Source organism: Hemitrygon akajei, chromosome 16, assembly GCF_048418815.1.
Source record: "Hemitrygon akajei chromosome 16, sHemAka1.3, whole genome shotgun sequence".
NCBI lineage: Eukaryota > Metazoa > Chordata > Chondrichthyes > Myliobatiformes > Dasyatidae > Hemitrygon > Hemitrygon akajei.
Window position 1 is genome coordinate 86,455,946 of NC_133139.1, and position 27,115 is coordinate 86,483,060.

Below are 27,115 nucleotides of genomic sequence, written 5' to 3' on the forward strand. Positions count from 1 at the left end.
ACTTTAGGTGTGTATTATAGACCACCTAATGGGAAGCGAGAATTGGAGGAGCAAATTTGTAAGGAGATAGCAGATATTTGTAGTAAGCACAGGATTTTAATTTTCCACACATAGACTGGGAAAGCCCATCTGTAAAAGGGATGGATGGTTTGGAGTTTGTAAAATGTGTGCAGGATAGTTTTTTGCAGCAATACATAGAGGTACCGACTAGAGAAGGGGCAGTGTTGGATCTCCTGTTAGGGAATGAGATAGGTCAGGTGACAGACATATGTGTTGGGGAGCACTTCGGGTCCAGTGATCACAATGCCATTAGTTTCAATATAATTATGGAGAAGGATAGGACTGGACCCAGGGTTGAGATTTTTGATTGGAGAAAGGCTAACTTTGAGGAGATACAAAAGGATTTAGACAATAGGTGCACAAGTAGACCATTCGGCCCTTCGAGCCTGCACCGCCATTTTGAAATCATGGCTGATCATCTACTATCAATACCCGGTTCCTGCCTTGTCCCCATATCCCTTGATTCCCCTATCCATAAGATACCTATCTAGCTCCTTCTTGAAAGCATCCAGAGAATTGGCCTCCACTACCTTCCAAGGCAGTGCATTCCAGACCCCCACAACTCTCTGGGAGAAGTAGTTTTTCCTTAACTCTGTCCTAAATGACCTACCCCTTATTCTCAAACCATGCCCTCTGGTACTGGACTCTCCCAGCATCTGGAACATATTTCCTGCCTCTATCTTGTCCAATCACTTAATAATCTTATATGTTGCAATCAGCTCCCCTCTCAATCTCCTTAATTCCAGCGTGTACAAGCCCAGTCTCTCTAACCTCTCTGCGTAAGACAGTCCTGACATCCCAGGAATTAACCTTGTGAATTTACGCTGCACTTCCTCTACAGCCAGGATGTCCTTCCTTAACCCTGGAGACCAAAACTGTACACAATACTCCAGGTGTGGTCTCACCAGGGCCCTGTACAAATGCAAGAGGATTTCCTTGCTCTTGTACTCAATTCCCTTTGTAATAAAGGCCAACATTCTGTTAGCCTTCTTCACTACCTGCTGCACTTACAAGGAGTGGATTGGGACAATTTGTTTTATGGGAAGGATGTAATAGAGAAGTGGAGGTCATTTAAAAGTGAAATTTTGAGAGCACAGAATCTTTATGTTCCTGTTATGTTGAAAGGAAAGGTTAAAAGTTTGAGAGAGCCATGGTTTTAAAGGGATGTTGGAAACTTGGTTTGGAAAAAGAGATTTACAATAAATATTGGCAGCATTGAGTAAATGAGATGCTCGAGGAATACAAAGAATGTAAAAAGAATCTTAAGAAAGAAATTAGAAAAGCTAAAAGAAGGTGAGGTTGCTTTGGCAAATAAGGTGAAAATAAATGCAAAGGGTTTCTACAGGTATATTAATAGCAAAAGGATAGTGAGGGATAAAATTGGTCCCTTAGAGAATCAGAGTGGACAGCTATGTGTGGAGCCAAAAGAAAAGGGGGAGATTTTAAACAACTTCTTTTCTTCGGTATTCACTAAGGAGAAGGATATTGAATTGTGTAAGGTAAGGGAAACAAGTACGGAAGTTATGGAAACTATGACAATTAAAGAGGAGTTAGTACTGGCGCTTTTAAGGAATATAAAAGTGGATAAATCTCCGGATCCCGACAGGATATTCCCTTGGACCTTGAGGGAAGTTAGTGTAGAAATAGCAGGGGCTCTGACAGAAATATTCCAAATGTCATTAGAAATGGGGATGGTGCTGGAGGATTGGCATATTGCTCATGTGGTTACATTGTTTAAAAAGCGGTCTAAGAGTAAACGTAGCAATTATAGGCCTGTCAGTTTGACATCAGTGGTGGGTAAATTAATGGAAAATATTCTTAGAGATGGTATATATAATTATCTGGATAGACAGGGTCTGATTAGGAACAGTCAACATGGATTTGTGCGTGGAAGGTCATGTTTGACAAATCTTATTGAATTTTTTGAAGAGGTTACGAGGAAAGTTGACGAGGGTAAAGCAGTGGATGTTGTCTATATGGACTTCAGTAAGGCCTTTGACAAGGTTCCGCACAGAAAGTTAGTTAGGCAGGTTCAATCGTTAGGTATTAATATTGAAGTAGTAAAATGGATTCAACAGTGGCTGGATGGGAGATTCCAGAGAGTAGTGGTGGATAACTGTTTGTCAGGTTGGAGGCTGGTGACTAGTGGTGTGCCTCAGGGATCTGTACTGGGTCCAATGTTGGTTGTCATATACATTAATGATCTGGATGATGGGCTGGGAAATTGGATTAGTAAGTATGCAGATGATACTAGGATAGGTGGCATTGTGGATAATGAAGTAGGTTTTCAAAGCTTGCAGAGAGATTTAGGCCAGTTAGAAGAGTGGGCTGAGCGATGGCAGATGGAGTTTAATGCTGATAAGTGTGAGGTGCTACATTTTGGTAGGACTAATCCAAATAGGACATTCATGGTAAATGGTAGAGCATTGAAGAATGCAGTAGAACAGAGTGATCTAGGAATAATGGTGCATAGTTCCCTGAAGGTGTAATCTCATGTGGATAGGGTGGTGAAGAAAGCTTTTGGTATGCTGGCCTTTATAAATCAGAGCATTGAGTATAGGAGTTGGGATGTAATGTTGAAATTGTACAAGGCATTGGTGAGGCCAAATTTGGAGTATTGTGTACAGTTCTGGTCACCAAATTATAGGAAAGATGTCAACAAAATAGAGAGAGTACAGAGAAGATTTACCAGAATGTTACCTGGGTTTCAGCACCTAAGTTACAGAGAAAGGTTGAACAAGTTAGGTCTTTATTCTTTGGAGCATAGAAGGTTGAGGGGGGACTTGATAGAGGTATTTAAAATTGAGGGGGATAGATAGAGTTGACATGGATAGGCTTTTTCCTTTGAGAGTAGAGGAGATTCAAACAAGAGGACATGAGTTGAGAGTTAGGGGGCAAAAGTTTAGGTGTAACACAAGGGGGAATTTCTTTACTCGAGAGAGTGGTAGCTGTGTGGAACGAGCTTCCAGTAGAAGTGGTAGAGACAGGTTCGGTATTGTCATTTAAAGTAAAATTGGATAGGTATATGGACAGGAAAGGAATGGAGGGTTATGGGCTGAGTACAGATCAGTGGGACTAGGTGAGAGTAAGTGTTCGGCACAGACTAGAAGGGCCAAGATGGCCTGTTTCTGTGCTGTAATTGTTATATGGTAATCAAAGTAGGGATTAATCTGCCTGATTGGGATGTATGTGATGAGTTGGAGACATGACAACTGTTGCTTATACTGTTGAAGTTGGAAATCTAAGCTGGTCTGGCTGGAGTGGAGAGAGAGTATCATTAACAAGTATTCAACTCCCTCTCTCAGAAACCCTGTCACCTGCTGAACCTTGGGGCTGCACCCCACAGTCATTTCCTTTGTCCTCTCCATAACTCCTTTCTGTCATGAACAGTGAGAGACCGCCATTCTTTTACCAGTTCTGATGAAGGGCCATTGGTACTGAACGTTAACTGTTCCCCAGTCCAAGTTCTGTATTGTGTGTGGGGAACAAGTATACCGAAAACGTGAGTACAAGAGTTTTTCAGTGAAGGAACTGCAGGACTAACCTTGTGCGGTATTCCAGACAAGCCTGGACATGTCGCTTTTCAGCTGGTTGAAACCCAGTGACCTTTCCTCCACCGATATGATCTCAAATGCAGGAAACAAATTCTGGAGAGAGATGGAGACCAAATATTGTAAGTTCCCTGCTTCCTCCTCCAAAAGAAATAGAAGCAGAATTAGACCATTCAGCCCATCACCTGTGCTCTCCCCTCAAGGCTTTGGTTGAAAATGCCTGCCTGACAGTCAGCTCCCATGAGCCAACATTGGGTGTTGAGTGGCCCATAGGGTCATAAAGCACATCAACCACCTCTTCGGCTCATTAATTACACAGACCGTCAAGCAACAATTCGCATTAATATTCTACCCATGCCTCTCCTCCATCTGGATGGAAGCACACGAGGTGTAAATAACTTCCCCTGCTTAAATAAACAATTATTTTGCTCGTCATATTTTGAAAACCTTCCCTTTCTCTGCTAGTACACAGCCCAAACAGCCACCACTCAACATAGATTTATTGTAAGACCATAACACATGGGAGCTGATTTAGGCCATTTTGCCCACTGAGTCTGCTCCGACATTCCACCACAGCCGAATTATTATCCCTCTCAACTCCATTCTCCTATCTTCTTTCTGTAATCACTGGCACCCTGACTAATCAAGAACCTATCAATCACCACTTCAGACATACTGAAGGCCTCCACAGCTGTCTGGCAATGAATTCCACAGATTCACCACTCTCTAGCTAAAGTTATCTCCGTTCTAAATCGATGTTCTGGAGCTTGAAGCTCTCATCCAGCACAGGCTGAAGAACTGTAGGTGCAGTGCGCTGTCTTCTGAGGCCAATCCCAATCTGTCAACTGGAACATCAAAGTAACACACAAAATGCAGGAGGAACTCAGCAGGCCAGGCAGCAGCTATGGAGAGAGTCGACATTTCGGTCCCAGACTCTTCATCAGGACTGGAAAGGAAGGGGGAAGACGCCAGAATAAAAAGGCAGGAGGGAGGGGAAGGTGATGGGTGATGCCAGGTGGGTGGGAAAGGTTATGGGCTGGAGAGGAAAGAGTCTGCTAGCATAGGAGGGGACCTGGGGGAAGTGACAGGCAGATGAGCCATTAAGCATCTACTATCAGGTGGAGGTCAAAGGTCCCATGCCCATATTTTGGCTCTCCTCCGCAAGAATAATTTTCACTCAACGCCATACCCATTGAAATCCATTTGTGGGATCTTGCTGTGGATAAACGGAAAACAGGCGAGCTCTGCATTAGGGGAGAGGGGTTGCATTCCTAGAAAATGGTCCAGAACACAAACCAGTATCATTTCCATGTTTCAAGAAACACAAGCTGCAGAGGAGTGTCCCCTCCCCCGCCCAAACAAATTCCAAGTCTTTTCTCAAATGTTTGTGTAGCGATATGTGAACACGGTCGCCTGTACCCACTCCCCTCAAGTGCAACTGTGACTGTATTTGAAGTAAATCACTAACTTTTGGACTGATCCAAAATCAAATACAACAATGGCAGTCCATCATTCTGCTAAGTTTAGCCCCAATTTTGCTCTCCTTAATTCTCATCTTACAGGAGCATAGAATAGATTTAACAATAATGGCCAACAGAGCTGATCTCCCACACCACCCCCCCCCCCACATTTTTCTCCCCGCATCTTAGCCACCTCCAAAACAGGGTGAGGAACCTACTTGCAGATCCACTGTCTGGGGTTTGGAGTAGACTTGGCTCTCTCCTTGTTCGAACTGGTGCTCCAGGCGAAGGAGGATGGACTCGGAGTCCCACTGAGCCAGGGTGAGGAGGTGGATGCTGTGTGGAAGCTCCCCCTTCAGCGCCGAGTACTGTAAACGTCAGGAAAACAAGATCCTTGTGAAGTTAGAGAACAAGACTAAGATTATTGCATTGCAGAAGGAAGTACAGCACAGAAACTGGCCTTTCAGTCAGACTGAAGTTGACGCTCGGTGTGAGCCCTTTTCCATCTCCCTCACCCCCTTCAGTGTTACCCATTCCTTTCTCCAAGTTTCCCTTAAACACATCTGTGGTATTCCCCTTAACATTTCCTCAGTAGGTTACCCTGGCGTGGGAGTAGCTTCCTCATTTCCACTCCTTTCTTCGTTAAAATGATTGGACGGGGGGACATTAGGGGCAAGTTTTTTTTTAAACAGTGTGATGTGTGGAGATCACTGCTGGGGAGCTGGTAGAAGCAGATGCATTAGGGACATCTAAGAAACTCTTAGACAGGCACATGATAGAAAAATGGTGGCTATGTGGGAGGGAAAGATTAGATTGATCTTAGAGTAGGTTAAAAGGTCAGCACAACATCGTGGGATGAAAAGGGACTTGTATTTTGCTGTAATGTTGTCTGGCTAAAAGATTTTCCTCCAGTTCCCAGCTGGATTTATCACTGGAAGCTCCTGATTTATTTATTTATTTATTTATTTATTTATCAAGACACACTTCTGAATAGGCTCAGCAAGCTCTTGATTAACCCCAGCGTAATCTTGAGACAGTTTACAAAGACCACTTAACCAAGCTCCTGATTGAACCCCAGCGTAATCTTGAGACAGTTTACAAAGACCACTTAACCAGGCTCTTGATTAACCCCAGCGTAATCTTGAGTCAGTTTACAAAGACCACTTAACCAGGCTCTTGATTAACCCCAGCGTAATCGCGAGACAGTTTACAAAGACCACTTAACCAAGCTCCTGATTGAACCCCAGCGTAATCGCGAGACAGTTTACACAGACCAATTAACCTACCAACAGGTACATCTTTAGAACATGGGAGAAAACCTAAAAGGTCTTTAATCCAAAACATTAACTTACTCTCCCTATAGATGGTGCCTAATTATACAAGGATAGATAGGAAAGTAAGTTGTGAGAAGGATACCAAAGAGATAAAAAACAAAGATCATGAACCTGGTCAATGTGGGGAAAGTGCAACGTTATCCATTTAGTAGAGAAAAATAATATTTAGATGACTGGAGGTCAGTGAATGCTGCTCTTGAAATGTGGATGCCTTGGTACAAATAGTGTGGAAAAAGTTTCAGTATGGCTATAGGTATGGTCCTCGCAGGAGAGTTTTAAATTGGAGTAGGGCAAATTATGAGGGCATCAGGTAGGAACTAAGAAGAGTTAATTGGGAGCACCTTTTCTCTGGCAAGTCCACATCAGACATGTGGAGGGTGTTTAAAGATCAATTGCACAGAGTACAGGAAAGGCACGCAACACACACAAAGTACTGGAGGAACTCAGAGGCCAGGCAGCATCTACGGAAGAGAGTAAAGTCAATGTTTTGGGTCAAATACCTTCATTAAGACCGGAGAAAGAAGGTGTTCGGGGAGGTAAAAGTACAAGGTAGTAGGTGATGGGTGAACACAGGAGAGGGCGAGGGAAAAGCTGGGAAGTCGAGTGGTGAAAGAGAAGGGGCTGGAGAAGGGGGAATCTGATAGGAGATGACAGAAAGCCCTGGGTGAAAGAGAAAGGGGAGGTGATGGGCAGGTAAGGAGCTAAGATGAAAGATGGGAATGTGGAATGGTGAAGGGGGGTAATTACTGGAAGTTCAGGAATGTATGTTCCTGTTAAAAGGAAGGATGGGGGTGGAAAGATAAGAGAACCTTGGATGTCCAGAGAGGTGACAGAAACATAGAAAACCTACAGCACAATACAGGCCCTTCAGCCCACAAAGTTGTGCCGAACATGTCCCTACCTCAGGAATTACTAGGCTTACCTATAGCCCTCTATTTTTCTAAGCCCCGTGTACCTATCTAAAAGTCTCCTAAAAGACCCTATCGTATCCACCTCCACCACCGTTGCCGGCAGCCCATTCCATGTACTCACCACTCTTGAGTAAAAAAAACTTACCCTTGACCTACTCCCCAGCACCTTAAACCTGTGTCCTCTTGTGGCAGCCATTTCAGCCCTGGGGAAAAAGCCTCTGAATATCTACACGATCAATGCTTCTCATCATCTTATACACCTCTATCAGGTCTGAACTTAGGTCAAGAAGAAAAAGGAGAAGTATATAAAGCTTCGGAAGTTAAGACCAAACGGCGCATGTGACAATTATAAAGGAGTCAGAAAAGAACTCAAGGAGGGATTAGTTTCTGAGGGTTTTTTAAGCTGGTACGGCATAACATAGTGGGCTGAAGGGCCTGGGCCTGTGCTGTACTGTTCTGTGTTCCATGTAAGAGGGGTTGGTCAGTCAGTACCTTAAGTTCACAATGATCATCGAGTACTATCCACACTAATCCCATTTACCAACACTTGGCCCAAGCCACAGTGAATGAACTCGCTCGATGCTTGCAGTCTTTATTGTAAAAGGAATGGAGTACAGAAGTGGGGACAAATAGACATGCTTACACCAGGAGTAGCAGGTGCAGCACTGGCCAGTTTACTTCAGGGAGGGTACGGAGAAGGGTCTATTGGCCTCTTTATTTCAGAGACCATCCAGAGAAGAAAGATAACCACAAGAGATTCTGCAGATGCTGTTCAATGGACATGCTATCAATGTATGAAAGCAAAGGTAGTATAAGTGGCAGAGAAGTTTTAGACTTATCAGTAAATGTATCTGCAAACACCTTGGATGTTCCCTCTTCTGTTTCATATCGGGCAGAATATACAAGGGCCTGTACCACCAGGCTCAAAGACACCTTCTATTCTGCCGTATCAGACTTTTGAATGGACCTCTTGTACAAAGAGGTGGACAACTGACCTCACAGTCCATCTTGTTATGATCCTGAACTTCACTTGACCTGTAGCTGTACGCTCTCCCTGTGGGTTTCCTCCCACTGTCCAAAGGCACACAGGTTGGTGGGTTAACTGGTCATTGTAGATTGTCCTGTGATTAGGCTAGAATGGGGGGGAAGGGGAGGGGTTGCTGGGCGGCCCGACTTGACGGGCTGGAAAGGCCAGTTCCTTGCTGTATCTCAATAAATAATAAACCAGCCAACATCAACCAAGCTGAATATCAGCCACCCTCCAAAAAACTGCAGAGTTGTGAACACAGCTCAGGATAGCACTGGAACCAGCCTCCCCTCCGTGGAATGTCTACACCTCTCGTTACCTCAGTAAAGCAGCCAGCACAATCAAAGTCCCCACCCTCCCCGGACACTCTCTCCTCGGCGATCAGATACAAAAACCTGAAAGCATTTATATCACCAGGCTCAAATACAGCTCCTATTTAGCTGTTGTCAGACTCTGGAACAGATCTCTTGTATGATAAGGTGGAATCTTGGCCTCACAATCTAACTCGTTATAATCTTGCACCTCATCATTTGCCTGCACTGCACTTTCCAGTAGCTTTTACACTTTATTCTGCCTTATTGTTTTACCTCATTCTGCCTTAATGCACTACATGACGATGTGAACAGCGTGCAAGACCCGCTTTCCACTGCCTGACAGTAATAGTAAAGCAATGTTACTACTGGCCGTTCTGGAACAAGCCCCTAGCTGTTGCCAGTTGCAGCTTACCTGCTTAACGGGAGCCCGATGATCGTTGTAGGGAACGGCTGAGCCCACGCTCATAACTGCCAGAGGCGCCATGTACTCTGCCTCAGCTTTCAGCCGGTGGAGTTCTGGAGAGTCATCGACAGTATCGAGGTAGACAAAGTACTTCCCGCGCACGATCAGACCCTTCCCATCGTAACCAGGCTCCGACAGCGGCTCGCCCACCCCTCTATGATCATCCTGCAGCAGCCTCCGATGAACCTGTCGGCAGATTGTACACAGTTTCAGCATAGCAAGCTGTTTGGCCAATTAACGGCACCCCGTCTGGACTAATCTCGGCTCCCAGCCTTTGCAAACTTGCTGCTTTAAAAACAAAATACGGCAGCAGCAGAGTGGCACCGACAGAGCTGTTGCCACACCGCCACAGTGATCCGGGTTCGACCCTGATATCGGGTACTGTCTCTGCGGAGTTTGCAGTATCCCCGTCACTGCGCGGGTGTCGTTTTCCTGCACGTTTCCATTTAGTCCCAGATCCCTAGCTCAAGTTGGTCGGTAGTTTAACTTGTAAATTGTTTGATGTTGCGGTGTTCAGCGAGCTTGGCAATTAGCTTGCAGATGTTTCATCACCAGTCGAGGTGACTCCTCAGTGAGCAGTTGTTGGTGTTTCCCTCTGGGAGCATTCAGGTTTATATCGGCTCCCATTCGCTTGCCTCCGTTCTGACTGGCTACCCCTTCAGATGACCTTTGAATTCTATTGGCTTGCATTTCTTTGGCTCTTAGGGTTAGTAGGTGGCATATATTTTGTTTGTTTACGTAGTTATCGGAGAAGAACCACACTTCTAAAAAAAAAATTCTCGTGCCTGCTTCATATTTGTCTGCATCAGAACCTCCACAGTGTCCCAGTTAAAGTGGTGTCCTTCTCGGTCTTCACGTACAGAGATTAGTGACAGTACATCACGTCTCTATACTGCCAGCTTGTGTTTCCGTACACAAGATGAGAGTTTCACGTCCTGTCTGGACGACTCTGCAGTCTCCACAGGTGATCGTGTACACCGCAGATGAACGGAGCTCTATATACAGCACACACTCCCAGAGAGAAACACCAACAACTGCCCACTGAGGAGGTCACCTCGACCGGTGATGAATCGTCTGCGAACTAATTGCCAAGCTCGGTGAATGCCACAACATCAAATGCCTCAACCCGAGTTACTAATATTCATCACCTGTAAATTGTTTCTGTTCTGAAGGGAGGGGTAGAATAAGGGTAGGTGAGGGAATAAGCTACAGGAAAAATGAGTGGGGCACTGGTTCACGTCTCCTATTTGTCACAGAGATATACTGCATGCAAAAGGCCTTTTGGCCCACTGAGCCCATGCTGACCATCAACCCCCGTTTACATGAATCCTACATTCACTGCATAGTTTAATACCTCCTACCCCTCCCCCACCCATTCTCATCATCTTCCCCACATTCCAGCACACATCCACACAATTTATAGTCACCAATACCCTACCTTTTGAAGGATATGGGAACCTAGAGGAAACCCATGGAGATAGTGCAAACTCCACACCAGGTCTCCGGTGTGGGGAGGTAGTGGCTCTACGAACTGTGCTGCCCTCTCCACTCAGGACTTTATACACTTAAAAATCACCCTTCTCTGCTCCAATGTGCAGCTTTGCTGATCTTCCCTCACGGAGACCACTCCAGCCCTGGAAACTTCCTCAGATCACTGCACCCTCTCTGCTGCCTTTTCTGTAACATGACCAGGTCTGACACGGTGTCACACTGTACTGGTTAGCACAGAGTTTCACTCTGCCATGGAACACACTGTCCCACACTAGGAGTGCTGCAGGAACTCGGGGGCTCTAGCTGCTTTCCACAGGGATCGCTCCCCTATGCAACTCCTTTCTCCATTCGTCCCTCCCCACTCATCTCCCTCCTGGCACTTAACCTTCAAGCTGAATAAGTGCCACACCTGCCCCTACAGCTCCTCCCTCACTACCATGCAGGGCCCCAAACTTCACCTGTGAGCCTGTTGGGGTCATCTATACCCAGTGCTCCCGGGTGTAGCCTTCTGTATATTGGTGAGACCCGACGTAGATTGGGAAACCACTCTGCCGTAGCAGAACGAAGCAAAGATGCTCAAAAAACTCGACTTCCTGGTGGCCACCCATTTCAATTCTACTTCCTGTTCCCATTCCGACACGCCAGTCCATGGCCTGATGTACTCTCATGATGAAACCACACAAAGGTTGGAGGAGCAACACCTTATACTCTGCCTAGGTAGCCTCCAACCTGATGGCATGAACATCGATTTCTTCCAACTTTTGCTAATTGCAAACCCCCTGCCATCATTCCCCATTCTTGTTTCCCTGTCACACTATCTGCTCACTGGCCCGTCACCTCCCTCTGGTGCTCCTCCCCTTCCTTTTCTTCCAAGGTCTTCTGTCCTCTCTGATCAGATTCCCTCTGGTCCGGCCCTTTATCTCTTTACCAATCAACTTTCCAGCTCTTTACTTCACCCGTCTCCCAGTTTCACCTATCTCCTGCCACCTTGTACTTCTTCCTCCCCCCCACCCCCCACCTCCTTATTCTGACTTCAAGTCCTGAAGAAGGGTCTCGGCCCAAAATGTCGACTGTTTATTCCCACCGACAGGTGCTGCCTGACCTGCTGAGCTTCTCCAGCACATTGTGTGTGTTGCCCTAGATTCCCAGCATTTGCAACACCTCTTGCGTCAGGCAGTATCTGTGGAAGGAAACAGACAGTCTGGTGCCACCCAACCCAAAACACAGACTGCCTAATTCCCTCCATGGACGCTGCCTGACCTGCTGAGTGCTCTGCATGTTCCTCAGAACTGAGGCCCATTCTGTGAGCTGCAAACACCTCTTCTAGCCGAGTAGGAATTCTATTCACTGTCAAGCACTTCACTGCCCTGTCTCCTTGCCTAGGATGTAAGAGGGTCTTTACCATGAGCTCCAACGAACCATCTGTAATGCTGCTCCCCCCTTGCGATCGGTCAGTCAGCACAGTCAGCTGGATTTTGCCATCCTGAAACAGCAGCACAGACGTTAGTCGATCCCAAGCTTTCCGCAGGGTAAATTGCACTCTTCCCCCTCCCGTCCAGGCTGGTACTCAAGGTCTCAGCGCTGAGCAGACGTCACAGAGTGAGAGTTGCCTCCATTGCGCTGGTCGTGTCCTAATCAACACAGACTGCCCACTGGTGCACGGTCCAGGATGAATGGTTGTGCTCCAGTGATTTGTGAGAGGTGGCTGTGTTTAACGGAAAATCTAATCACGGCAGATGGAGAGTGAAATAGTTAAATCTAGTATCGGTAATGGTGATCACAGAACTGCAGGAAATGACTAGTGTACTAAAGGGGATCTACCATCCCAACCCAGATCAGCATTTCAGTCAGTGGCCACTTGATGGGGCACACCTGCTCCTCAAAGCAAATACCTAATCATCCACTCATGGGGCGGCATAAAAGTACGCAGACACGGTCAAGAGGTCCAGTTGTTGTTCAGACCAAACATCAGAATGGGGAAGAAATGTGATCTAAGTAACTTTGACAGTAGATTGATTGTTGGTGCCAGATGGGGTGGTTCGAGTATCTCAGCAACTGCTGATCTGCTGGGATTTTCACTCATAATAGTCTCTCGAGTTCCAGAGAACAGTGTGAAAAGCAAAACAAAAACACCCACTGAGCGGCAGTTCTGTGGGCGAAAATGGAGAGGGAGAAAGAGAGAGACCAGAGGATAACACAGGCAGAATGGTTCAGGCTGAAAGGGAGGTGACAGTAACTCAAACAACCATGTTTCAACAGTGCCCTGAATGCAGAACATATGAAATGGATGGGCTACAGCAGCAGACCATGGAGAGAGAGAGAGAGAGACAGAGAGAGACAGAGAGACACACTCACACGCCATTTTATTAGGTACCGGAGGTGGAGTACCCAATAAAGTGACCGCTGAGTGTAAGTCAGCGGTTAGCGCATTGTTGTTAAAGTGTCAGTGACCTGGGTTCAACTCCATTGCTGTCTGTAAGGAGTCTGTACTTTCTGCCTGTGACTGTGTGGTGTCCAGGGACGTACAGGTTAGTCACACAGGTGTAACTGGGCAGTGCAGGCTCATTGAGAGCCTGTTACCGTGCTGCATCAAGTAACTGAGTGAAGAGTCCATGCTTACCACGGCCACACGATCCTCCTCCCCGTGTGTGGGGCAATGGCCATCCCTCCAGTAAAGGAATTGGCTTTAAGTTCAAGTTCATTGTCAGAGACTAACTCAAGGTATAAACACTGGGAAAATTAGCTTTTTGCTGCAGCAGCGCCTCACACGAATTCATTGTCACAGACGGCTGTGGAGGCTGAGTCATTGGGTATATTTAAAGTAGAGGTTGGTACTTCCTTGGTTAGTCAGGGCATCGAAGGTTACAGGGAGAAGTTAGGAGAATGGGGTTGAGAGGGTTAATAAATCTGCCATGGTCGAATGGCAGAGCAGACTCGATGGGCTGAATGGCCCAATTCTGCTCCTATGGTCTGGCATTACAAGCTTCATAAAGTTAACAAACTGAAATTAAGAAATTATACACTACTTACTCTACAGAATAAAAATAAACATCAATGCAAGAAGCTTGTCTCTGTGGTGTAATCAGTGAGTTCGTTCAGCTGTTAACTGAAAGGTTGGTGGTTCGAGCCCACCCCGGGACGCTGGTGATCCGGCAGCTTTTTGGGGTGGTTAGCAAAACACTTTACAGTATCAGCAACCCAGGTTCAATTCCAGCCACTGAGTGAGGAGTTCGTACATTCTCCCCATGACCAGGTGGGTTTCCTCCGGGTGCTCCGCTTTCCTCCCACAGTCCGAAGGCGTACTGGTGGGTAGGTTAATAGGTCAGTGTAAATTGCCCCGTGATTAGGGTAGGGTTAAATCAGGGGTTGCTGCCCTAAACGCCACCAGCATAACAGGCCGTAACAAACTAAATCAGGGGATGCTGGGCGGCGGAGTTCAAAGGGCCGGGAGGGACTACTCTTATCAATAAATTTGTTACTGCGGTCACCGTGGCTGCACGTTTCATCTTTAAAAGGGCAGAGCAGAGTACGTTATCGTTCCTGAGAGCTGTCTGCAAAATGTAACCACTCTCCAGAGGTGCATTTGAATGGTGGTATTAAAGGGACAAAACCTTCACCCCAGCTGGAGGATACGAAGCTACCTAAAATGAACCGAGGCTTACCTGTACATAGATACGGCTATTTACAGGATAGTAGTTCCCAGACACTGGCTCACTTTGATTTAATGGCCACGTCGGTCGAAAGTCTCTCCTTGAAGGCAAAAGAGTTATCATAGAACTCAGTCCAGATCATGAAGCATCTCCTATCACTCCACCCGTAACGAGTGACCATTTAGAGTCCGAATAATACAGGCCCTTCAGCCCAACTAAGCAATGCCAGCCAAGCTGACCATCTAAGCTTGATCCCAATTCATCCTGTATCCCTCGGAAGTTTTCCAATCCGTGTACGTATCCAAATGTCCTTTAACTGCTGCTGGTGTTTCGCCATCAACTGCTTCCTCCGGCACCTCGTTCCAAATCCATACCACCCTCCACATGAAGCTGCCTCTTGCATCCCTTTTAAAAATTTGCCCTTTAACCTTGAACCTCTGTCCTCTAGTCTTTGTTCCATATCCCTGGGAAAAAGACACTGTGCATTCACCCTGTCTATGGCCCTCATGATTTTTGTCTACATCTCTGTAAGACCATAAGATATAGGAGCAGAATTAGACCATTTGGCCCATTGAACCTGCTCCACCATTTCATCATGGCTGATCCATTTTCCCTTTCAACCCCAATCTCCTGCCTTCTCCACATCTCCCTTCTTGCCCTGACCAGTCAAGAATCTATCAACCTCTGCCTTAAATATACCCAATTACTTGCTTCCACAGCCACTTGTTGCAATGAATTCCACAGATTCACCATTCTCTGGATAAAGAAATTCCTCATCTTCATTCTAAATGCACACCCCTCTATTCTGAGGCTGTGTCCTCTGGTCTTAGACTCCCCCAACATCGCAAAACATCTCATCCACCATAAGGTCTCATCTTCCAGTGAATGAAGTCCCGACCTCTATAACTCAGGCCCTCGAGCCCTTGTAAATCTTCTTTACATTGTTTCTTGGCCATGTGTTGCAACAAACTGTGGGGTCACAGGCAGGTTCAAAGCAGAGCCTTTGTCGAACACAGTACAGCGGAGATTTCACCGTCTGACTGCAGTGACGGAACACACAACGGCCAGCCACAGCCGAGGGAGCAATCCTCCAAGAGGCGACAAGCCCATCTTCTCCCCTCCTGAACAGAAGCCTTTATGAAACGGGAACAGGAAGGTTGACAGGGTAAAGCAAGCGTTTGGTGTCTTGGCTTTCATGAATTGGGGGACTGGGTTGAAGAGCCGCGAGGTAATGTTGCAGCTGTATAAAACCCTGGCCGCAGTTGGAATGCTGTGTTCAGTTCTGGCTGCCTCATTGTAGGGATGATGTGGAAGCTTTAGAGAAGGTTGTTACCTGGACTAGAGGGCATGTCTTATGTGGGAAGGTTGTTCCCATTAAAGCAAAGAAGGATGAAAGTTGTCTTGATAGAGGTATTCAAGATGATAAGAGGCGAAGATTGAGTTGATGGCCAGAGATGCTTCCTCAAGATGGAAATGGCTGACACAGGGTGATTGGAGGAAAGTACGGGGGGGTGGGGGTGACAGAGGTAATTTTTTGTTAAACACGGAGTGTGGTGGGTGCATGGATCACCCTGCTGGGGGTGGTGGCAGAGGCAGACACATTAGAGATATTTAAGCAACAGTTAGGTAGGCACACGGATGATAGAAAATTGGAGGGTTATGTAGGAAGGAAGGGTTAGATTGATCTTAAGAGTAGGTTAACAGGTAGGCCGAAGGGCCTGTACTGTGCTGTGATGTTCTGTGAAACTGCTGAAAAGTAACTCAGCAGCTCAAGAGAGAAATGGTTAACATTTCATTAGGACCAGGCAAAGTTAGAAAAGAAGGTTTAAGCTGCAGAGAAAGTGGCACAGAAGAGAGAACCAAGGGAAATTCTGGTAACGGGGCTCGGCTCTCCCACTCTATTCTCTGAAGCGTCGAGATTATTCATCGCCAGTTTACAAATAGGATTTTCAATTGATGTTTTACCTTCGTTTGAGGATTTCTCTCCCATTGGAATCGGTGTAGAAAGTTCCGCCTGTTTTTAAGGGTGTGTCAAAACGGCTGATGACTTCTTTGCCAATCAGATCACTAAAAGCAAGGAGTAATTCATTTAGTTCACACAAAATGCTGGAAAACCTCAGCAGGTCAGCAAGCATATAAACAGTCGACATTTTGCAAGGATCATTGGGGACCCGAGTCACCCCAACTACAATCTATTCCAGCTGCTACCATCTGGGAAACGGTACCGCAGCATAAAAGCCAGGACCAACAGGCTCCGGGACAGCCTCTTCCACCAGGCCATCAGACTGATGAATTCATACTGACGCAATTGTATTTCTATGTTATATTGACTATCCTGTTGTACATAATATTTATTATAAATTACTATAACTGCACATTTAGACGATGTAACGTGAAGACTTTTACTCATGTATATGAAGGATGTAAGTAATGAAGTCAATTCGATTCAGCAGGGTCGGAAAGGAAGGGGAAAGAAGCCAGTGTAAGGTGGGGGAGGGGAAGGGGTACACACTGGTAGGTTAGAGGTGAGGGGGGAGGTGGGTGGGTGAGGGATGAAGTGTGAAGCTGGCAGGGGATATGTGGAAGAGAGGCACAGAATCTCGTGTTAAAAAATGGTACGTTTAATTTCCTGTTTTTCCTTCTGATCCCACCAGGGGGCTCAGTGAGAGACATTTCTTTGAACTGAGACTATCAAAATGTCCAATGCTGCTTTAAAAGTAGGAAGACTAGTGTTTCAAGATGGTCGTTCCTATAATCCTTTTGTGCATGTACTCTTATTAGCTCAGTACGAATTGGAGCAAAACACTGTCTCAAAGTCCAGCACACCGACTGTGTGTACACTCGTTCCCTCTCTCCTTGACCCCAGGTGCTCTGTCCATTCTCCCAGTGACCCCACATCTCCCTCTGTGGAGCCAGTGTGCCTTTAGATAGGAACCCATGGTACTCACTTCACGGGAATCGGTCCAACGGTCCATTCTAGTTCCAGAAACTTCTGATTTCTGTACAGCCTGACTACTTGTGAGCACCACGAGGAGAAGTTCTGGTAAACCTCCTGAAATAGCTCTGTCTGTGAAATGGACGGATGAAGAGGAATACTTTAATCTGGTCACCCATCTCCCCACCCGGCTGGACTATGTGTGGATTCACACTGTGTCACTGAGGTGCTGGCTACTTAAATCATTGTTTACTATTAATCCTTTAAACCCAAGGAATGGAATAAAGTACTCAGCACATCCCTCAGAGTGAGAGAAGGGGAAATTATCCAGTCTGTGATGACATGACCCACTGCCGCTGATCTCGGTACGAGAAGGACACTGCTTTATCTGGGACACGGCAGAGGTTCTGGCGCAGACAAACATAAAGCAGGCACAAGAGGTTTTTTTTTAACAGCCTGATTCTCCTCTAATAACTCTGTAAACAAACATGTTGAAATAGGCATCATCTACGAACCCTCTAAGAGCCAATAGAATTCAAAGGTCAACTGAAGGGGTAGCCAATCACATCTGTAAGCTAATTGCCAAGCTCGGCGAGCACCATAATATTAAACACCTCCACCTGAGCCACCAATATTCATCACCATCCTAAAGTCTGTATTAATTCTCCAGAGCAGCACTGAGGGACGACCGCAGCACAGGAGGCGCTGGCCCTTGCATGGCGTATCAGACCCTATCTGCCGTCTCTCAGGTGGACGCAAATGATCCCACAGCAATATAGTTTTACAGAGAGACCATGGAAACAGACCCAACTCAACTCTTTAACTTGGGAAGATCAAAGAGAGAGTTAATAGCAGAACCCTTAAATGTATTGTGGGAACTTGGGGTATTCAAGAAGGGAGAGAGGCAGGAGAAAGGAGATTATAGGCCAGTTTTGAGGTACTTGGAGGCACATGATAAAATAGGCCACAGTCAGCATGGTCAAATCTGTTCAAATTCTTTGAACAAATATCAAGCAGGATAGACAAAAGAGAATGATAGATGTTGTGTACTTGGATTTTCAGAAGGTCCTTGATAAGGTGCCACACGAGGCTGCTTAACAAGTTATGGGCCCATGGAATTACAGGAAAGATTCTAGCATGGATAAAGCAGTGGCTGATTGGCAGGAGGCAAAGAGTGGGAATGAAGGGAGCCTTTTCTGGGTGGCTGCTGGTGACTAGTGGTGTTCCACAGGGGTCTGTGTTGGGACTGATTCCTTTCAAGTTTATATCAAATATCTGGATGACGGAATTGATGGCTTTATTTCAAAGTTTGTGGCCAATACAAAGATGGGTGGAGGGGCAGGTAGTTTTGAGGAAGTAGAGGGACTACAGAAAGTTTTTATAGGAAAAGTACTGTCGACGTTTCGGGCCGAGTCACTTCGTCAGGACGAAGGGCCTCAGCCCGAAACGTCGACAGCGCTTCTCCCTATAGATGCTGCCAGGCCTGCTGTGTTCCACCAGCATTTTGTGTGTGTTGTTTGATTTTCCAGCATCTGCAGATTTCCTCGTGTTTGCACAGAAAGTTTTAGACAGATTAGGAAAATGGACAAAGAAATGGCAAATGGAATATAGTTGTGGGAAGTGTAAGGTCATGCACTTTAGTATAAGAAATGAAAGACAGACAGACATGCTTTATTGATCCCGAGAGAAAAGGGTTGACTGTTTTCTGAATGGAAAAATCTGAGACATAAAGGGATTTGGGAGTCATCGTGCAGAACCCCCTAAAGGTTAGTTTACAAGTTGAATCGGTGTTGAGGAAGGCAAATGTGATGTTAGTGTTTATTTCAAGAGGACTAAAATATAAAAGCAAGGATGTAATGTTGAGGCTTTATAAAGCACTGGTGAGGCCTCACTTGTGAACAGTTTTGGGCCCCTTAGAAAGGATGTGCTGACAAAGAGGTTCATGAAAATGATTCCAGGATTGAATGGCTTGTCATATGAAGAGCATTTGATGGCTCTGGGCCTGCACTCATTGAATTTCAGAAGAATGAGGGGTTACCTCATTGAAACCTATCGAATGTTGAAAGGCCTCGATACAGTGGATGTGGAGAGGATGTTTCCTATGGTGGGGGAGTCTAAGACCAGAGGGAACAGCCCCAGAATAGAGGGTGTCCTTTTAGAACAGAGTTGAGGAGGAATTTCTTTAGCCAGAGACTGGTGAATCTGTGGAGTTTGTTGCCACAGGCAGCTGTGAGGGCCGAGTCATTGGGTATATTTAAGGCAGAGGTTAATAGGTTCTTGATTGGTCAGGGCATGAAGGGATACAGGGAGAAGGCAGGAGATTGGGGCTGAGAGGAAAATGGATCATCCAAGTCTGAAATGGTGGAGCAGACTCGATGGACCAAATAGCCTAATTCTACACCTACATCTTGTGGTCTTATAGCTCTCTAAAAGTGTTTCTACAGATTGATGGAGTGGTAGAGGCGCGTATAACATGACTGCCTTTATTAGTCAACGAATTGAGTTCATGACTCAGCATGTTGTAGATTTTTTTACTGTCTGGTTCGGCAACATCTGGAGTGCTGCATTCAATTCTGGCTCCCCACCTCCCCCTCCCATTGTACGAAGGATGTGAAGGGCTTTGGGGAGGGTGCAGAAGAGGGTTACCAGGACACTGAGAGGGCACGTGCTGTGGGGGAGAGCTTGGACAGATCTGGGTTGTATTCTGGAAGGTGAGGGGAGATCTGATAAATGTTTATAGCATTATGAGAGGCAGAGATAAAAGTAGACAGCCGATACTTTTCCCCCAGGGTCCAAATGTCTAATAACGAAGCACATGTATTTCAGATAGGAGGAGCAAGCTTTTATTAAGATCAGAGAGAGGAGGGTGCCTGGAGCCAGGATCAGTGGTGGAGGCAAGTACAACAGATGCATTTAGAGGCTGTTAGGGGCAGTGGGCTTGTGAATGTGCCAAGAATGGAGGGGGTATGGACATCGTGTGACAGGAGGGATTAATTTAGTTAACTGGTAGTTTAATTGGGTTATTGTGGACTGAAGGGCCTGTTTCTGTGCTGGACTGCTTCACAAATGCCTGTGCTGGACAATTTGCCGACCCAAGCTAGTCCCATTTTGTAAGGAGAGCAGTAGGCTTTACCCGACGTACGGGCCAGTATCTTTCCCTCAAATGCCATCACTAAAAATCAATTATATTGCCTACTGTGGCATTGCTCTGTCTGTACATCATTTCCCATCGCCCTCGTACATCCCTGGTCAAACCTTTGACATGGCAACGTTCTCCATTCAGCACCTGCCTTGCTGCTCTCCCTTACGCCAGCGCCTGGACCGTACCTGCACGGTGTATGTGCTCACATTCTTCGACATCACTGACGGTTCTTCTTGGTAGGGCCTGAAAATGTAGGCACCCGAGGCTTGGTTGCTGTCCCTGTTGCCTATACTGGCATGGTACCTGTCCGAAACACATCAAAAGTACAGGGTCAACAGGTAAAACGCTTCAAAACTGGAATTCAAATACTGTCATCCTAAGCATAGTTACTTTCACTGGTGGTTCCCGCTGCGCACACCCAATCCCCTCTCACCAGCCTATCAATCAGTTCCTTTCCCCTTCTCCACCGTCTGCCCACCCCGCCTCTCTGTTTTTCCTCTCCCTTGCTTTCCCAGCATCACCTGCAGTCCTTTGTTGTCTCCACCTATCACTTCCCAGTCTCTGTCACCATCTCAATCCCTTCCTCCCCTACCTGGCTCCATTTTCCAATCACACTCTCCTCACCTGGATCCGCTTATCACTTGCCAGATCTTGCTTCCTTCCCCTTTCCACTGGCCGTCTCCTCCTACTCTTATTTTGCCACCACTCTTGATGAAGGTCTCGACCCAAAACACCAACTATCCATCTGCCTCCACAGATGATGCCCACCCTGCTGAGTTCTTCCAGTTTGTTTTATTTACTTCAGATCCCAGCATCTAAATCTCCTGCTCCTCATCTCTGTAGTCTGCCTCAAAATACTGGCGTTCCACAGTCTACGGACCTCTGACTATCCTGAATTTAATAGAGGTTCCCAAAATTTTTATGCCATTAACCGACGGTCTGTGAACCCTAGGCTGGGAATCCCTTAGAAGTTTGCGCAGATTTGGCAGGTCATCTAAAGCTTGGAAAGCTTCCACTATATATGAGCTGTGGAAACACCACTCCCCAAGAACACGGCCCAATCCATCACAGGGAAAAACCTCAGCGTCAATGAGCACACCTACAAGGAACGCTGCCTCAAGAAAGCGTAACTTCACTAACCTTAACTCCGAACTGATTATGGACTGTCTGCCCCCCCTCGCTGTCTCTCTATTCTCAATTTGACCGTCAGTTTGCTGAGGTGCTGGTTCAGAGGAATCTATTGTTAATTCGTACGGAGGGAGAGTTCCCTGCACGAGGTTAACAGTAAACTTAATTGACACAGAGCGAGAAAGTAAGCTTAATACAGAGGGTGAGAGCTCCCTGCATGAGGTCACTTACCAGTAGAAATTTTGTGTAACGGGCAGAGAAAGATTCTTGTGCAAATTCTCAATTGCACTGATCAGACCAGTGTTCTTGTCGAATAACACTCGGACGTACTGCGTGAGGAGGAAAGAAAAGCAACATTTACAATCTCTGTCACAGTGCTATTCTGTCCAGGTGACGGGGACAGGGTTTAACAGATGGGTACCGTTGGTACCGTGGAGCCGAGAAGCGTGGGTCACCAGAATTGAGAAGAACCAGGTGCCGGAGTGCAGAAAAAGATGAGGGCAGGTAGGTGCAGACGAGGGCAGGTAGGTGCAGATGAGGGCAGGTAGGTGCAGACGAGGGTGCTGAGATGCAGCAGGCGATTTGCAAGCAGTGTGGGTCAGAGGAAAACCCGATCCACACTTTTGTTGCCCCGTCCTCACTCAGTAAGGAAGACCTAACACACCCAGAGGGGGGCAGCATTGAGCAGGTGACCAGAAAGTCACCCCAGGGAACTCAGAAAAGCCCATCTCACATTAAGCACCCAAAAATGATACAGGACGCAGGACATAGAACACTACAGCACAGTACAGGCCCTGCTGCTGAACCCTTCGAACCCACTCCAAGACCATCCAACTCCTCCCTCCTCCATTTTCTATCCTCCATCATCTCAGACCCCAACGAATCTGCCTCTACCTGCTCCCCTGGCAGGGCTTTCCACTCAACACCGTGTAAAAAAAAACCCTCTGACATCCCTCCACATCCCTCCAATCGCCTTAAAATTATGCCCTCTGGTATCAACCATTCCCACCCTCGCGCTGTCCACTCCATCAATGCCTCTTATCATCTTATACAGCTCTATCAAGTCACTTCTCACCCTCCTCCACTCCAAAGAGAAAAGTTCCATCTCACTCAACCTGTCAGGAGATTTCTTTTGTACTAAGACACAAAGGCACCGAGAGCAGTTTCAATAAAACAAAGTGCATTTGGGGAAAAATTGAAACAGTGATGATAATTTATTGTAGCAAGATTCAAGTTAACCCTCCAGGTCAAGGAACTATTCCAAGAACCAACCCCCCCCAACTGCCCAGGAAACTTCAACCCCTGCATCAGCAGCTCAGTGAACACCCCCCACCCCCAACACATCCCCAAGGGAAGACGCTGCTCACCTCATTTTTAATAAACAGGGCATTCCTTTTCTCACCCTGAGGCTTGCTTGGTGATCTGACCAGTCTGCGAAACGTGAACTTCTCCGGCTTCCTGGACACACTGTAAGCTGCAAACCCTAGAGCTGGGAGCCAGGCCTCAAACACCAGCTCGTTCACTGCGTAGCCCCGGTCCTTTCGCAACGCCTTTGTGAAAGCTGACACAGCCACAACCTGGTGGGGAGGGAGGGGTGGGAACATAGGAATGAGGGGCAGGAGGAACAGGAAGGGTGGGAACGTAGGAGGGTGGGCCGGGAGGGTTGGGAATGTTGGGGGATTTGATACACACACAAAACAGAAAAATTGTAACCAAGTTTCTACATCATTGATATTCTAATTTTCTGATACAATGCCCCAGCAGGTCCATGCTAAAAGCAGGAGTTATCCAATATAGCAAGTTTGATACATTACTGGCAAACAAGGCTGATCACAAGGCCAAGAATTTCTCACTAATCACTTCAGAGTTGCATTACCTGGTTCTGCACTGAGCTGCCTTCTGGGTCAGAGACTACGTAGCTTGAGCCATTGACGGGTAGTCGCACGTTCGTTCTCACTGCCCTGGCCAAAGGATTGTACAGAGTGACTGTGAACTGGTCAGAGAGAATGGTTAGCAGTGAATCTTCGATACAGAGCAGCCCCTCACTTTCCAATTCCCACTTACCCTCAGCAACTTAATGGAAAAAACCGCAAACACGCACACCAGATTTATCATCGCTGTTGTCTCAGAAGCTTCACTGATCTCTAATCCATCAGACTGTTTACCCAGCCACCAATATTGGATAAGCAAGCATCAGCAGCTTTCCCAGCACATCCCTGGGTGTGTTGGATGTTAACGCAAAAGGCACATTTCACTCTAAGTTTCGACGTAGATGCGATGAATGAATCTGCATCTGAATCCACCACCTTCCTTTCCCATCACAAACTCAATTCCCAGTCCTGTGGAACCATCCCTTGAAAGCAACGCAGACTGGCACCAATGTGGTTATCCTCGACACCAGGCTGAGGCTCGAATTAATATTGGTGCCAGCCAGCCCCAAGATCACCCATTTCCAACTCTGTAACATTAACCCAACTCCTTTGCCTTGGTTACCGGCACACCTGATGCAAGACTGCTCTAACCAATCACCCTCATTCCATGCTCCATGACTCTGTGGCCTACAAACTAACTCACACCAAGTGTCTTCCGCCTGCCAGCCGTGCTCTCCGACCTACACCGGCTCCTCCTAATTGGATTGGAAGGCAAGGGGGAAGAACGAGGAGGAGTTCCAAAGGCATATCAAGTTGCAAAGAACTTACATAGTCAAGCTCTTCGATTTGAGGACAGACACTAATGTTGAGCTTGTTACAGAAGACAAAATCTTGCTTGGATCCACTGAGACTTGAGAGGGCATTACTAATAAGCACCTGAAATCAAAAATGGCAGCACATTAGCAAACCCCATCCTACCTGATCACTAAGCAAAGGAAGAACTCTGACCAGAAAATGGACTCTTAGTATTTACTGTAGGATGACACAGATAGTGTAATGTTATTATGGTGCCAGTGACCCGGGTTCAGGTTCAATTCCTGACACCCTCCGCAAGGAGCTCGCACACGGGGGTTTCTTCCTGGTGGTCCCACATCCCACATGTAGATGTGTAGAGGAGAGTGTATTGACTGGCTGTATCACAGCCTGAGATGGGAACACCAATGCCTTTGAGCTGAAAATCCTACAAAAGGTAGTGGATTCAGCCCAGTCCGTCACGGATAAAGCCCTCCCAACCAGAGAACAATCTACATGAAATGCCGTTATACGAAAGCAGCATCCATCATCGAAGATTACCATCATCTTGGCCATGCTCTCTTCTCACTGCTGCCATTGGGTAGAAGGTACAGGAGCCTCAGGACTCTCACCACCAGGTTCAACAACAGTTACTACCCCTCAGCCATCAGGCTCCTGAATAAAAGGGGATAACTATACTCACAACATCATTGAGGTGTTCCCATAACTCATGGTCTCACTTTAAGGGCTCTTAGTCTCATTATCTCATGCTCTCGTTATTTATTGCTATTTATTTATATTTGCATTTGCACAGTTTGTTGTCTTCTGCACTCTGGCTGATCTTTCACTGATCCTGTTATAGCTACTGTTCTGTAGATTTGCTGAGTATGCCTGCAGGAAAATGAACCTCAGGATTGTATAGAGTGGCACGTATGTACTCCGATGATAAAGTTTACTTTGAACTTTTCTGAAGACGTATGGGCTGGCAGGTTAATTGGTCACACGGGTGTGACTGGACTGTTGAGCCAGCAGGGCCTGGTATCGAGCTGTATCTTGAATTAAGTTCTCTCTTGCCTTCTGTGCACCAAGTTCCAAACAGAGAGGAGACAATTTTCTCTTCTACAGAAGGTGTGAGGATATCTGAAGAAAACGAGACCACAAATGCAGGAATGTAGACTAAACTACATCAGAACACTAGAAATAACCAGTGTGTTGATCAGCATCTACGGAGGCAAAAGGTGCATGTCAATGTTTTGGGTTGAGACTGCATCAGGGCTGAGAGGAAAGATAACCAGTGTATGGGGGTGCGAGGGAGAGATTGGGGTAGAGGTTGCTTGACCAACATCTTCCTGTCGCTGTCCCACTCCTCCCCATTAGTACTGGTAGGATGGGATTACGATGGGCTGCATGGCCTCTTTCAATGTTGTAAGAAAATATGAAAATGGGTATGGAATACATTGTGGACTTCAGGAAGGGTAAGACGAGGGAACACAAACCAATTCTCAAAGAGGGATCAGAAGTGGAACGAGTGAGCAATTTCAAATTCCTGTGTGTCAGTATCTCTGAGGATCTAACCTGGGCCCAGCATATCGATGCAGCCACAAAGAGAGTACAACAGCAGCTATATTTCATTCGGATTCAAAGAGATTTGGTATGTCACCAAAAACACTGGCAAATTTCTACCCTGGAGAGCATTCTGACGAGCTACGTCACCGTCTGGTATGGCGGTGGGGGGTGGGGGGGTGTACTGCACAGGATTGAAATAAGCTGCAGAGAGTTGTGAATCAGTCAGCTCAATCACGGGTACGAGCCTCCCCGGCATCCAGGGCAGCTTCAAGGAGCAATGCCCCAGAAAGGCAAAATCCGTCAAAGGACCCATCACCCAGGCTATGCCTTGTTCCCATTGTTACTGTCAGGGAGGAGGTACAGGAGCCTGAAGGCACACACTCAACGATTCAGGAACAGCTTCTTCCCCTCTGCCATCAGGGAGGAGGTACAGGAGCCTGAAGGCACACACTCAACGATTCAGGAACAGCTTCTTCCCCTCTGCCACCAGGGAGGGGGTACAGGAGCCTGAAGGCACACACTCAACGATTCAGGAACAGCTTCTTCCCCTCTGCCATCCGATTTCTGAATGGACATTAAACCTGTGAACACTACCTCACTACTTCTTTATTTCTAGTTTTGCTCCTACTTATTTAACTTATATATATTCAGTATTTCTTTCGATTATGTATGGCATTGTACTGCTGCAGCAAAGTTAACAAAGTTCACGTCATATGCCAGTGATATTAAACCTGGCTCTGATTCTGATGTTGGGGAAGCGCCTCGCATACCTCACACTGATCCCAGCCTTTGGACAGTCTCTTGGCGTAGTCATAGGCAACGTGCTGCTTCTCCGTCCCAGAGACTGCGTCGTGGTGCTGAAGCACCCCCATCGCCTTCCCTACGTTCAACAACAGCGTTAGTGGGTGATCACAGGTCAGTTCTCAAACCACCTCAAGGGAGAAAAGAACCCGACAGTCAAATGGATCAATTTGATATCAGAGAATGGATACAGTATACAAACTGAGATTCTTACTCTTCACAGACATCAATGAAACAAACCCCCCCACAGAATGAACAGCAACAGAACCCGTCACCTGATAGAAACCCCTTCTCCTTAGTCACAGAGATAAACTCTGAGCCAGTCGCACCTGCCTGTGGCTCTCTGCTCCAGTATGGAAACATTGCACTGGAACCCAAACCCAGTCCCAGGAACCGGTGACTGCGTGGGTTTCCTCCGGGTGCTCCGGCCGGCTGCCTCCCACAGTCCAAAATGTACATGGATATGCAAGAATCTCATTAACAGCCCGGAGAAGGGAGCAGAGTGCGAGGTCTCCAAGCCAGATGAAACTCTTCTAGTCTCCTCCAGTGGCAGCATACGCTTTCTTAAACAAAGCCTGAGCAACTACTGTAACAGTTCTTCTCTAGTTTCAACCTCCAA

At 46.7% G+C, this 27,115-nt stretch overlaps 1 protein-coding gene across 1 annotated transcript in view; it reads right to left on the reverse strand.

Annotated features, from left to right (window-relative positions):
- Window positions 1–27,115, reverse strand: part of man2b1 (mannosidase, alpha, class 2B, member 1) — a 66,530-nt gene that overhangs the window by 4,229 nt on the left and 35,186 nt on the right. Inside the window, exons 11-23 of the mRNA XM_073069350.1 lie at window positions 26,466–26,575; window positions 24,166–24,273; window positions 23,343–23,459; window positions 22,834–23,043; window positions 21,698–21,795; window positions 20,524–20,641; window positions 17,210–17,328; window positions 16,227–16,328; window positions 14,274–14,361; window positions 12,014–12,094; window positions 9,070–9,306; window positions 5,290–5,439; window positions 3,605–3,707 (exon numbers count right to left, since the gene is read on the reverse strand). Coding sequence (XP_072925451.1) covers window positions 3,605–3,707; window positions 5,290–5,439; window positions 9,070–9,306; window positions 12,014–12,094; window positions 14,274–14,361; window positions 16,227–16,328; window positions 17,210–17,328; window positions 20,524–20,641; window positions 21,698–21,795; window positions 22,834–23,043; window positions 23,343–23,459; window positions 24,166–24,273; window positions 26,466–26,575 — 1,641 coding nt within the window. The remainder of the gene's footprint in view (window positions 1–3,604; window positions 3,708–5,289; window positions 5,440–9,069; window positions 9,307–12,013; window positions 12,095–14,273; window positions 14,362–16,226; window positions 16,329–17,209; window positions 17,329–20,523; window positions 20,642–21,697; window positions 21,796–22,833; window positions 23,044–23,342; window positions 23,460–24,165; window positions 24,274–26,465; window positions 26,576–27,115) is intronic.